The sequence below is a fragment of the Lipophrys pholis genome (assembly GCF_963383615.2).
Source record: "Lipophrys pholis genome assembly, chromosome: 5".
NCBI classification, from domain to species: domain Eukaryota; kingdom Metazoa; phylum Chordata; class Actinopteri; order Blenniiformes; family Blenniidae; genus Lipophrys; species Lipophrys pholis.
This window is the reverse complement of record NC_137628.1, coordinates 21,844,334-21,857,517: the sequence shown is the minus strand read 5'-3', so window position 1 is coordinate 21,857,517 and position 13,184 is coordinate 21,844,334. Positions and strand designations below refer to the sequence as shown.

At 38.3% G+C, this 13,184-nt stretch overlaps 1 protein-coding gene across 2 annotated transcripts; it reads left to right on the top strand.

The window, feature by feature from the left end:
- The first annotated feature begins 3,770 nt into the window (after nt 1-3,770).
- On the top strand, nt 3,771-13,139 carry bdh2 (3-hydroxybutyrate dehydrogenase, type 2). 2 transcript variants are annotated; one of them, XM_080464595.1, is made up of 10 exons: nt 3,771-3,954; nt 6,680-6,764; nt 7,593-7,671; nt 9,351-9,447; nt 10,579-10,687; nt 11,012-11,072; nt 11,195-11,308; nt 11,597-11,655; nt 11,723-11,815; nt 12,345-13,139. In XM_080464595.1, exons 2-10 carry the CDS (start codon nt 6,693-6,695, stop codon nt 12,396-12,398), a joined length of 738 nt encoding a protein of 245 aa, XP_080320721.1. In that variant the 5' UTR covers nt 3,771-3,954; nt 6,680-6,692; the 3' UTR covers nt 12,399-13,139. The 2 variants fall into 2 exon arrangements, with proteins under 2 accessions (XP_080320721.1, XP_080320722.1); XM_080464596.1 differs by having other exon boundaries at nt 3,907-3,954; nt 6,677-6,764.
- Nucleotides 13,140-13,184: the final 45 nt, after the last annotated feature.

Here is a 13,184-nt window from a genome sequence, read left to right as displayed (position 1 = left end):
TGGATGGATCAATGGATAGATGGATATGTTGTGCATGGGTACATGGGTTTGTTTTTGGTTTAATTACCATGTAGAATATTTATCTTCAAACCTTGTCTGTCTTTTGTGAATTTTAAATTCATCCACATGATTTACTGTGGAAGCATTATTTTATTCATATGTCCCTCATTTAGAAGAGAGTGAAGGCAGTCTGCTCATGGGCAAAAACGAATTATAAATGGTTTCTAATTTCAAATCCTCTCTTGAATTTCTATCCTGGGGTCGTCCTGTGGTTTTGTGCTACAGTGGGCTGTGTAACCTTGACATTTTTTTTTATTTTGGTTAAAACTCAATCATTAAACCTGGTGGACATTAATGGGAGACACATGTTGTGTTTTCACATAGAATTCTTTACAATGGTGTTGAAATAATAGCGTTTCTACAGTAAACACTGCAACTCACCTGAAAATAACAAGTGGTCTGACTTGTCAACTTGCCAGCTGATCCATGTTGTGAATTTTAATCCATCCTGTGTTAAACAAGCCAGTAATTACTTTTTTTTATTAAGCAGTTTGACCAGTCTTACTAAACTTGGGTTCTTTTTTATATTACCCAAAATAATTACACAACCATGTCTAAGAGTTATATCTTTTTCTTGTCTTGAACAGAGTATCTGGGACTAAATGGATATGAAGCTTTAAGGTGGAAACCTCAATACATTTTTTACCAGTTCAATCAATAAGTCATTAAAGGTTTGCTACAAGTCACATTTAATGCAGATTCTATGCTATTTCATTGATTTCTGAAACGTGAGCAATTTAGCAGTGCATTCCTTAGGAAAAACAAAGATTGATTCAAGTCATCCCTACAAAGGCTGAACTCTAAAATGTCAATACAAAGAGGTATCTCACATTAAACCTTCAATTCCAAATAAAAAAAACAACCACACATCACCAGAAGACCCCTCTCATCTTCTCTGAAGCATCAATACAACAACCTGTGTGCACAGCTGAGAAAGTACATAGCATTTGTGCTCACAGCTGGGCTGTCATTCATCTAACTTTCATCCCCTCAGAGAAGACAAAATACCAACTGTTTCCACTGGCTGAGTACGACGCCATGATGACAGGCACACTGAACTTTTACGTACGAAACAAAAGCAATGCTTCTATCGGCACAAAATACACAAACCTGGAAGAAATACGTCGCATATTAAATGTGGCTTTCATTCTGAGGCGCAAGAGCCAAACTGTCACATCATGGTGACAGTGGTCATTTGGGGTCAGCAGTCAATCTAATTTGTTTTGAAGAAATGCATGAGATTTTCAAGGAGGCCTTTGGAGACCTTTGTGTGTCCTCCACAGTGGCGTTCCTCCAATGGAAATCAAAAAGTGTTGAATCTGACATCCCATGATCTGATGAAGAGTAAATATATTGGGGGGGGGATAAATGGTTTTGTGAATGAAAAAAACACAAACACTATATCAGAAAAAAGTGAGTTAAATACATAACGATGAGAAAATCATTGCTTTTCAAACATGTCACATAAAATACTACACAAATAATATACACACTGTACAGTTATTTTATATTGCATATCCGGATTAGTGTGGGAAACATAGTGAAATTGGAAATTACTGCATCAACAAGCGACCGGAGGTAGAGATTATTTTGATGTAATTGGTTCGACACTCGCCTCATCTTTGCAAGTTATGGTAAACTGATGGAATTGTACGTCGTTGTCCAAGGAGTCAGTTATGTGAGGTGACATTACAGTCACTCTGGAGCAGCCGGTGGGCTGGTTGTGGCAACGTCAAAAAGGAAAATGGTTCACGCATATCCAATCATTCACTGCACCTACAAGGTCCTTTGAAAAGTCACATGCACCAGTCATGTTTGAATTGATGGTAAACTCTGGTGAAGACTATAAACAGGGTTTGGCTGTAATTGTAGTCAATGTGATTTGATTTCTTCACATCTAGGTCTCAAATAGTATGGGACAGCCACATTTAAAATATGAAAAATTAGATTGAATTGGGGACAGCCTATTTATAACAAACTGTCTCAGGCAAGGCAGAGCATTGTACGGTTTCTTTCAGAAAAATGGGGTCAGAAGCTACATATACGCGAGGCACATTTATTTGTATCGTACATTACAGCAACAATGCAACATAATGTGCTCCACACAAACAAAGAAAGTCATTGTGATCAAATATCAAAGAACATTAATGCATGATTTAAAAAGCCATAAAACCATAAAGAAAAAGTAGCATCGTATAGCGTATGGAGCTTTGGGGTGTCTGGTATGGCTCTTATACACTGTTAATAAATGATAGTACTTGGGCTTCAAAAGCCCAACAGGAATTTTATCACTTTTTTAAAAATGCTAATATATTGTTGAATGTATTCTGTGGAAAAAAAAAGATGAAGATTTTTCCTCAACGACAATCAAGACATCTAAAGACCAAATGAAAGGTGCTCATTATGTGTCTCTAGTTGTGTTTCCTGTATATTTTTGTGTGTCACTTGGTATCCTTTTAAAATTTTCTTTCATTGGATCCATCAGTATTTTGCTTCACTTTGTTGTTTTGCTAGTTAATAGTTTCCCCATCTGTGATTATGTGTTTTTCATGTCGTTCGTTTGGTCATTTTGCATGTATTTGAAGCCACTAAATGTCTCTGTGTGATTATGTTGTGTCTCTTGATATAAATCTATATCATTGTTGTTTTTGGGGAAACTATGTTCCTGAACAATACCTGCACCTCCTTGCTTCTCTCTTCATTCAGGAGTTTACTTCACTTATTCATCAAATAATCTACTTCTACGTTGAATAGAAAAAAAGTATCCATGCACAATGCTCAGGAAAGAAGATGGAGTTGTCAGGAATCTTATTGAGAATTACTATGCACAAACACATACTAAGTATATACAGCATAGGCCTCACTTTCATAAACAATCCACTGCTTCACTTGAAATTCACTCACAAATTTTTGTTGTGTGAGATATGAGAGCAATCAGTGGAAGTCGGATATTCTCAGTGGTGTTCCAGTAATGAAAGTATTCAGTTGTGTAAGTAATTGTATGCTTCTACAGTGTAGAGGCTAGGGAGGTGAGCCTGGGATCGGGAGTTCGCAGGTTTGATTGCTACAGTGGACAGGCCACCACTGTGGGTCCCTGAGCAAAATCTATGAACACCACCCGCTCCCTAAAGCGGGGCAATGTGGCTGTCCACTGCAATTTAAATATAGGATGGATAAATGAGGAATAATGAATTTACCAAAGAGGATTAAGAAAACATTTTGGAAAACATGCTGATCAAATGTGGAAAAAAACAAACACACTTCTTCAAACATCCATAAAGTTGCATTACTGCCATCTGCTGGTTCTATCTACATTGTTTCCCACCACTCTCGTGGTCCCTGATGACTGTTTCCCGCTCTCTTCTCAGCAGCTCTTTCATCCCTGATGACTGCCATCCTCTTCTTCTTCTTCTTCTTCTTCTTCTTCTTCTTCCACTTCTTCTTTTTTTCTTTGTTTTCTAAAATTAATGGTTATTTAATGATTTTTTTGCTGTGTATATATTCTCTGCAAATAAAGTAATTAAAAAAAGCTTCTTCTTCTTCTTCTTCTTCTTCTTCTTCTTGCTCAAAGGCAGTTGGCATCTGTGAAGTTGCATTACCGCCATCTGCTGGTTCCACCTAGTCCATACCATTCCTACGCCTCGAAAGAAAGAAAGAAAGAAAGAAAGAAAGAAAGAAAGAAAGAAAGAAAGAAAGAAAGAAAGAAAGAAAGAAAGAAAGAAAGCAAGCCCCACAAACAAACTGCACTACATTGCCTGCCTTTAATATTTTATGAGCAATGCCTTTCTGGAAAGTACTTCCTGCTTTCTAGCCAATAGGAGCTCAAGCAGCATGTACGTCACTCACTTACCCTCTTAGTTCATTCAGCGTGCTGGACCAGGGACTGAGCACACGGTGAGTTATTGACGTGACTTTGTGCAAAGTTGGGCCAAACTTATGCACTCTAACTGTGTTTGTCCGATTTACACAACTGTTGGAGGTGACACGCTGTTTAACGGCATTGAAGATAAGTTGCTACCTTCTCTGCACAGCGACACTCGGTTATAGATAGCTGTTATGCAACGATCATAAAAGAAAAGATCTGTGCAGTTCACGTATTCAAGTGCACAGTTTTGTTCAATAACTACGGTAAACGCTTGCAACCATGACGGACACGCAGATATAGCGACCCTAAATCTAAACCAAAGCCCCTAACCAAGTACTTCCGCAATCTATGTTTATTTCAATACCAAAGTGATCCGTTGACAGCTATATGCTTTTCCAACCATGCATTGATTATCTAACCATGCCTTCTGATGATTCTGCATACTTAATTTTTTTCTTCGGGGTTGTCACGGTGCAGAATTTTTTAGTAAATACAATCCTGCACAGAAAGCAGTACTTCATATGTGCAATAAATTCGGACATTGAAATAATGGCATTTTGTTTTCTATACATGCCTTTGAATGCAGGACCCGCTGTTTCACTTTTCAGGGCAACGCCATTAAAATAGTGATTTCATCACACTATGAACTTCCCATATATTTTAAACTTACTACATGAATACATGATTTTATAGCTAGATGTAAAAGACAATCTAAAGTGATAACATTTTTGAAAATGATATTAGATTTTATAGTTTGATTGAGTGGTATAGCAGAGGAATCAGGCGGATGATACTCCAACTTATTGAAGCACTCGAAGTGAATAATGTTGAAACTGACTCATCAATTCACCCTCACATTTCAGGCATGACTTTATTCGATCCCTAAACCCTATATGACTCCACCAGAAAAGTTTTGTTGTAATAAAAAAGAATGGCCTGTGCAACACAGTATGCCTCACAAAAAGAACGATACCTGTTTTGCTCATTTTGACATGCAGCGCTCGCAAAACATTCAGCAGTCGATGGAGGCCAACCATTACTTGGAAATTGAATTTCCCACATACCTGACATGTTTTATTTAACTTTACACTATCATTGTAAGCTTTTCATGGTGGGAACGGGTATTATAGTGGCATAGGGAAAGAAATTGGTAAAAATATTGAGTGGTTGCAGTCACAGTCTGCTTTCGGATTCAGTTATTCAGTGATTCAGTGATTTGTTCCTGATGAGCGAGGATTGGAGTAAACTGGCAGATAGGCTGCAAAAGGGGAAGGCAACTACTGATCGCATGCGGGCTAACGACAACATGCCTGTAAACGCAGTTACTTTTTAACTGTAAGGTAGGGTTTGAATATTACTTTGAGTTTATTGTCCTTCAAGAGATAAGATAAGAAAATGATTGTTAAAACACACACTGTTTCCTCAACGGGCCATCTTCTATGGATTACAATCAGTGACAGGGAAGTATAACTCTTAACACTGTAAGGCGATACTTCTGATTCCACATCATCCTTAACGGTAACAATATCGTTTTTAATTTTTAATTTCAGGGTGATGTGTGTTAAATCCTACATGGTTTTATAAGATTATTTCACAAAAGAGCGGACATTATTAAATAGCCCAACACTATTTTTTCAGTTATTGAACTATAAACCTGCAAGAACCAAGGAGTGTTTATTCATCATATTTTATCTCTTCTTAACCAAGGCTATTTTGAGGTCTATTCATATTTTTCAATATTTTTTCACCTTGTTGTTATGGAATATTGTGTTTAGAATTTTGAGGGGCTGCCTATCCATGGGTAATGAGGGCACTTCCCCAAGGGGATTAATAAAGTATGATTCTTCTCTTCTATAGCCTTTAGTGTAAGCCCATCTGTAAGTTGCCTACTGGTACAACACTAGATGACTTACTATATAGACTTGCCAGATATTTTAAATTAACAGCATCCAAACGAAACTTCAGTGGAAGGCCTGACTGAGGCCCCGTTTACACAACGTTTCAACTGAAAACGCATCGTGTTTGTGTTTAAGTTTCAGAAAGGATTTCCTTTTATATGGAAGCGTGGTGCACTTTTGTAGTGGCAGCATTTCAGAAAAGTCTTTTTTTTTTCTTCCCCGTGTTTCTATGGAGCATTTTCAAGATGTTATGTTTTCCAAAAAGTTGCATTTTCCCCCCGTTTACACGGAGTTGGAGCATTTTCAAAAAGCTCCGCCTTGGGAATCGTTTTTAAAAAGTTGCATTTTCAGTGGCTCCGATCACCGTTGTGGTGTAAACGGAGCGCCAAAATGCTGCGAAAGTCTTCCGTTTTCCCTTGGAAACGTTGTGTAATCAGGGCCTCAGTGAAAACCAGCTTGAGAAGAGTTGTGCTTTTCATTATCAACATAGTTTAAATTGAGACTCCATCAATCAGCATTCACCCTTCAATCTCTGTAAGGACGGATCCATTCTGCCCAGACTTTGATCGGGTTGTTATTCATGGGAATTGTTAATATATATATAAATAAACAAATGAATTGGTTTGGCCTCACCATATTGCTTTTCCAACACATACTACTTCTACTTTTGAAAACAACGTCTTATTGTATTGAAGTCAGTAAATGGTTTGATATCAATCCTGCATGAACACAATCTCAACAATGCTCAGCTTGAGGTTTTTTCTTCTTTAGTTTTTTAAAGAAAGAGCATTTATCATTGAAATGAACCTGTTACTGATCATCACTCTATTTTTGTTTATTGTTGTGTTCGCAGCAGCAGTGAAAGCACTATGGGTCGCCTGGATGGGAAAGTGATTGTGTTGTCTGCCGCTGCGCAGGGGATTGGACGTGCTGCCGCAATAGTAATGAGCTTTAATAAGTACTTCTCACTGATTTATTATCTTCCAAATCACAGAGGAAACGATTCATTTACCAACTCGGGCTGGAGAAAATGAAATATCTGTATATTTTTAGCAGCGATTAAACTTATTTCTGCAGCAGATTTTGATGTTGTTTTCATCTGTTGATATGTTCTAATATCCTTTTGAAAATATGAATCGGTAACGCCACTTAATTGACATGCATCACAAGTACACAGATGGAATTTATTGTTCTTGCACAGTCTTCTGCAAAGAGATTTAAAAAAAAAAACCCAAAAAACACTTGACATTCTCTCACACTTCCTTCGTGCGATGTATTACAGAGATTTGTGTTTTTATGTGGTATTAAATTGAAGAACTCAAATAGAAATGTCTGTTTAAGTTGTCTCAGCTCATTAGGTTAAAGTCACATGATTTCTAAAGGGGGAGTGGGGGGGCCTGCTACCTAATCCTATTTACACCTAAAGAATGCTTTTCCACCAAACAGAATGGATTTTCTGTGACATGAGGGATTAGGTTTAAGAAGTGACTGGCTTGCAATTCTTCATTGTTATTGTTGAACTGAGGATGGAGTTTGCTTGCATTCAGGTAGATCAGGTTGATCAATAGCTGCTTATATCGTCCTTTTTCTGGTTCCCAACCTTTATCTCATCATAAACTGATTTTGCGAAATTCAACATTTCGTCTTGATTCATATTATAAGAATATTGTTTTGCTATAAGCTCGTGTTGAGGTCTTGGTTGCCGTGTGTCATGCCAGGTGCAGACATTTTGAAACTACTTGGTTTGACACGCGCTGTTTCTACTGCAGGCATTTGCGAAGGAAGGAGCTTTGGTCACAGCCACAGACATAAATGGAGAGAAGCTGAAGGAGCTGGAAGGCATTCAAGGTGGGATTCGTGTGCACAGCTGCCATCTGCTGGACAGCCAGTGTCAAGCAAATAGGAAGCCTGCCTTTCTTTTCTCTCTCTCTCTCTCTCTCTCTCTCTCTCTCTCTCTCTCTCCCCCTCTCAATTTTATCAACTTAAGGTGTGGACTTTTACAACTTGGTAGCAGATTAAAAAATATATGAGTTTCCCTTTGAATGTTCACTTTATGTCCACAGCAATAAAATATCAATGCATCTGTTGTGAATATGAAAGATTCCCGGGGCATTTCAGTTTCCGTCTCACCCGCTGGTCAAGGGGTTGAAATCGAAAAGGTCACGTCGTGTAAACACTTTTGCATCGTGATTAGGTAACCGTTGTAGAAATGTGTCATGTTTTGATTTCAAGCCAGGGAAACGTTTGACCACTAAATGCTTCAACACTTATCAGATTATGGAAATCTGCTTTTTATGACTGTTTCCAACCAACACTTTGTATGTAACACAAATTGTCCCGTCTTTATCTGCCCATAGACTCTCTCTCTCTCTCTCTCTCTCTCTCTCTCTCTCTCTCTCTCTCTCTCTCTCTCTCTCTCTCTCTCTCTCTTCACTGTAAACCTTATTCTTGCGCTCTTTTATTACATATCTGCCGGAAACCTCAGTCATTATGGCCTTTGCTCTCAGGCCGTCATACAGATGCATTTCTCAAGAGTTAAAATTGAACTGAGGAATGTTTTTTTTTCTGGGTACAGAAATGATTGAAAGGATCAGAAGTCATAAACTCCAAAACTCGTCCGAAAGACAGAAATGAGTTCTCTTGGCTCTTGTTTTGGATTTTGCTATTCAACCTTCTGTTTGTATCCTTGTATTTTGTTGTTTGAGACTTTTGCTGCTGCTACATTCTTAATGCCGGTGTCTTGTCCAGGTCACTCATGAAAGCGGTTTTAACGTGATTTGTGGTGTTTTCCGCTTCGATCAAATACATTTATTAATTGATTAACTAACCCCGACTGAAGTCTCTAAAATATGTGAGCCGTCAGTCATGTGATCTTGTCAACCTTTGTCTACTATAAAGTCAGTACTTTTAACATCAGACACTTTCAGTTTAATGTGCACACACATCCAATAATTCACATGACTACATGAATACCATTTTTCTACTTTACATAAAAAAATGAAGCTAATATAAGTATGACGCCTAACATATTATTCTCTCTTTTTTTTTTTTTTCTGACATGTAGTCTAGCGCACATCCTCGATGTTATTCACAACTCGGTAATAACTCTTGGGAAGTAGGCTTGTGCTTCCTTATGTATTGCAATCTGGACCGAGGTCTCCAAAAAAATCCATTTAGTTAAATAGACATTGATGAACGACTCTTCCCTCATTTATCATGCATCGGTTTTATCTTTTCATGAGATCCTTGAGCGGGCATATGCAGTATGTCTGCACAACGTGGCAGCCACATGTGTGTAACTGAGAATGTGAAGCAGTGCGGTGGAGAAGGACTTGGGATTTTGACGTATGCCCCTCAAAAATAGAAATGAGTTTTATAACGGGTTAGATTCTTTAAAATGTATTAAATGGGAATATGAAATGTGAATAAGGCAAAAAAAAAAAAACAACGGAAATATCAATGTAGAGAAAACAAATGTACAGACAAAATCACTGGAAATATTAATTAATTTTTTTTTTCTTTATCAGGGATTAAGACCAAAGTGGTGGATGTGACTAAAAAGGAGCAAGTGGAAGCCCTGGCCAAAGAACATGACCATGTGGATGTGCTGTTCAACGTCGCAGGGTACAATGTTGTTGTTTATTTTATTTTAATGCTCTTAAACAACATTGTATGATATTTATTTATTATATTTTGTGTCTTCATTTGATAAATGATTAAGATATGCTCAAATATTATCATTGAAGTGAGAAAGGCATGGGCAGGGGTGACATCAAGGTTAAGGAAGCAAACTGGTGAATAAAAGTTTGCTGGTTCAAAGCCCGCTGCTAATAGTTCATCGCTGTGGGTCCCCAAGCAAGACAGCGTCAGGAAAAGCATTCAGCCCCAGAAGGGAGCAGATGGAAACACTATAACCTCATTTGGCTTCATATGTGAAACTCAGGCCATATTTTTTGTGTTTTGATAAACTATTTCAAACATCCCGTATGGCTCCGGTAAAATCTATTCTACTCTCCTGTCAGCGACTATTTCTGAAGCTCTTTTCAGCCATAGTTGCATAGTGCCTCTTAACAAGGTGACAAAATATAAGGTATAATTAATAAAGTATTAGTATTGCAACCAAATCATTCTGGAAAAGAAACATCTATTTAAAGAAACACTTATGATCAGAATAACAACATTCAAAGGAACAGGTCAGCTTTCAAACACCTCTAACTGCTCAGTTCAGACTTTTTGTTGCACAAGATGAGGTCTGTTTTTAAGTAAGCAGTGTAAGGAGGAGGGTGTCAAATAACAAACATGCTGCTGTTTCTTTTTTTTTTGTGCAAATCAAAAAAACTTGTTTAAATCTGCTCCAGAGTATAGAAAAGATAGGTGTACAATACATATCCTATTTAGTGTTGTCATATTTGTTTGTCCCTTAGATATGCTGCCTCCTCAATAAGCCCATTTAACCTCCTGTTGAATTACATTTCTAAAATCCCTCAACCACACGGTTTAACCTTTACGTGACCTTTGCTCAATCTACTTAGGCCGGGACTCTAAATTATCACCTTTGGGACTAAAGCCCCTCTACAATACAGCAAAACAAGTTCTCAATATAGTCATTTGATTTACTGCTTTGTGCTTTGATACCAATTAATATATGAGATCTGACATCATTCCTCCAATGTTTATCTATATTGTCATCACATTCATTGTACCGCTTTTGGAGATTACAAGCACCCCCCCCCCCCTTTTTTTTTTTAAATTCAGATTTGTGCACCATGGCAACATCTTGAACTGTGAAGAGGCTGACTGGGAGTTCACCATGAATGTGAACGTGCGGAGCATGTACCTCATGTGCAGAGCTTTCCTGCCTAAGGTGACCTTTGCCCACATAACCAAATGCTTAAACACCTTTTATCCCTAACTTCAGAGAAGGAATGGGGCACTGTTGAACATTGAGGGACATATGCCTTTAATTTTGTTCTCATCCTTTGTCCGCGGAGAGATAAGCTGCATTACTCTGAGCCTGTGACATGATGGGCAGTGACTGCCCAACACCTAATCCTGCTTGAGCTACAAACTCACCAAAATGTCTCTTAATGCAATCTGAGCTCATTTGTCAGTTCTCTGGAAAATTAAGATCATCATTTTCATCGTCATTATTTCAATTATTTCCGCTTAATTTGTCTTGTCATTCTAGATGTTGGCAAAGAAGTCAGGGAACATTATTAACATGTCCTCTGTTGCATCAAGCATCAAAGGTATTTACATTTTTTTTCCATATTAAACCAAGTTTAGCCCTTTATTGCAGTTATCTCACCTTGACATACCTGCGTTAGAAGTTTGCCTTCGTTTAACTGACACGTGTGTTTCCTTTACGTAGGCGTGGTGAACCGGTGTGTCTATAGTACCTCCAAGGCTGCAGTGATCGGCCTCACCAAATCCATAGCTGCCGATTTCATTGAGCAAGGCATTCGTTGTAACTGTGTCTGTCCCGGTGAGTATAGAAATTTTCTTAATTTTAATTTTTTTTATTGCTTCACTCAGGTTTACTGTCATTTCACTTTGAGAGACTGAAGGCTTTTTATGTCAACACTGACAATATAGAAATATTATCAAATCTGCTAATGAAAGAAAGTCTTAAGAAATACTGTGCAGACTCTGTAGTATAATTTGTACAGCAGGAATTGATGCATTCATTTAGTGAAATGTTTGTATTTCTGTGTCAAGTCTCGTCGTGAAGGTTTTCGAGGAGGGTCATGGTTTCTGTTGTGTGTTTCCTCAGGGACCGTTGACACTCCATCACTGAGGGGTAGGATCCAGGCCCAGCCCGACCCCGAACAGGTACTGTAGGCTTGCAATAGTCTTGACAATAACAAATGCCACGGCTGAGATTGTAACTTCTCAACAGGCTTTCAAAGATTTTATGGCGAGACAGAAAACTGGCCGAATGTGCACAGCTGAAGAGGTTGCTCACCTATGTGTGTACCTGGCCTCAGATGAGGTGAGTGCTGACGGCCTTTTCATTCTTGCCCCTGCCCTAGTGGCAAGGCACAAAGATTATTATCCTATTATTAAAGTATATTATGATTACCTTTTTTTTTTTTCCTGCCATTTTTTTCCTGCTGGTTTTTTTTTTCTACGAGTAACTAGTCCCCCACTGTTGGGAACATGGACACAAAAGAACACATCAAAACATGTGGAACGTTCAGGAATAGGTTGTTACAACTTTTGCTAGCGATTTCCGAAATAATTGCAAAAAACTGCGAAAAAAAATGTCCCATACAAAGCGGATGGGAGAGGCACCTCATGGAGAAGATTAAGAAAGGAGATGTTGCCAGGGAGACGCTGCGATCAATGGAGAGGCAGGCACACATTTCATCTGGAATTTTCTAGTTTGTTATGTATTATGTAATCTATTGAGGTTAATCATTGAAGGGATTTTAACATTTGAAGGACACAAAGACAGTGTAAGACACTTGTGTTTTGTAATAAGTGATTTACAAATGCTCTATTTCTTTGCTTCTTTCCAGTCGGCCTATGTGACCGGTACAGAGCAAATCATTGATGGAGGATGGTCTTTGTGAGCAACCTCTACGAAGTTCAGACGCTCACTTTTTACGCTGGTGTTGGGGGTGGGGGCTGGCGGGGTGTAGCTGCAAGACTTGTGCTTGAAAAAATGGTTAATGGTTTGGCTTTGTCACAAAATACAAGTTTCAATATAAAATAGCAGGAGAGAAGTCAGCATTTGGTTTGACTAACCATTTCCTGCAAAGTAGGATTGATTTGTGTTCAGCACGTTTGTCCACAGTTTCTGTTGAAATTTACAAGAAGGTCATTTTAAAACATCCCGGAGAACGAAGTCCAGATCTTCTCTGGATGCTGTCTGGTTCCAATTCTTCTGTCGATCCATGCAAATCAACAAATTGAATTGTGGGAATGTGCCTTGTGACAGACTGGCAGCTGGTCCACAACATATCTTGTTCTCCCCTTGACTCTGAATAGGATAAAGTTGTAGAAGACAGGTGGATGGATGTTTGGGGTTGTTTTTCTCTGCTGCAGAAAACATTTGGAGCCAATCGGATTCCTTACTGCTGGTAATACATGATTCATTGTAACACTGTTATATACCCGCCTTAAACTTAAGTCAAATACCATACATCCAGAGGGAAAGAACAATCCATTTTGTCTTAAATATTTGTACATGGGCAAATGTTGACGGATCTTGTAATAAGTTCACGATGCTGCAATACTTGAGATAAGCACCCAACTTGAAATCTGCTGTTTACAATGACGAAACACCCAATAAAGAAATAATAAAACACCCCAAAACGATGTATTTGAGAAACTTTATTTCCCTCGCACCCATCTGG

Bases quoted from the DNA above. Each gene is read 5' to 3' on its own strand.
- bdh2 (XM_080464595.1), top strand. From the start codon at position 6,693: ATGGGTCGCCTGGATGGGAAAGTGATTGTGTTGTCTGCCGCTGCGCAG. The intron at 7,672-9,350 runs GTGGGATTCGTG...TTTCTTTATCAG, and splicing joins GGAGCTGGAAGGCATTCAAG to GGATTAAGACCAAAGTGGTG. The intron at 9,448-10,578 runs GTACAATGTTGT...TTTTAAATTCAG, and splicing joins GTGCTGTTCAACGTCGCAGG to ATTTGTGCACCATGGCAACA.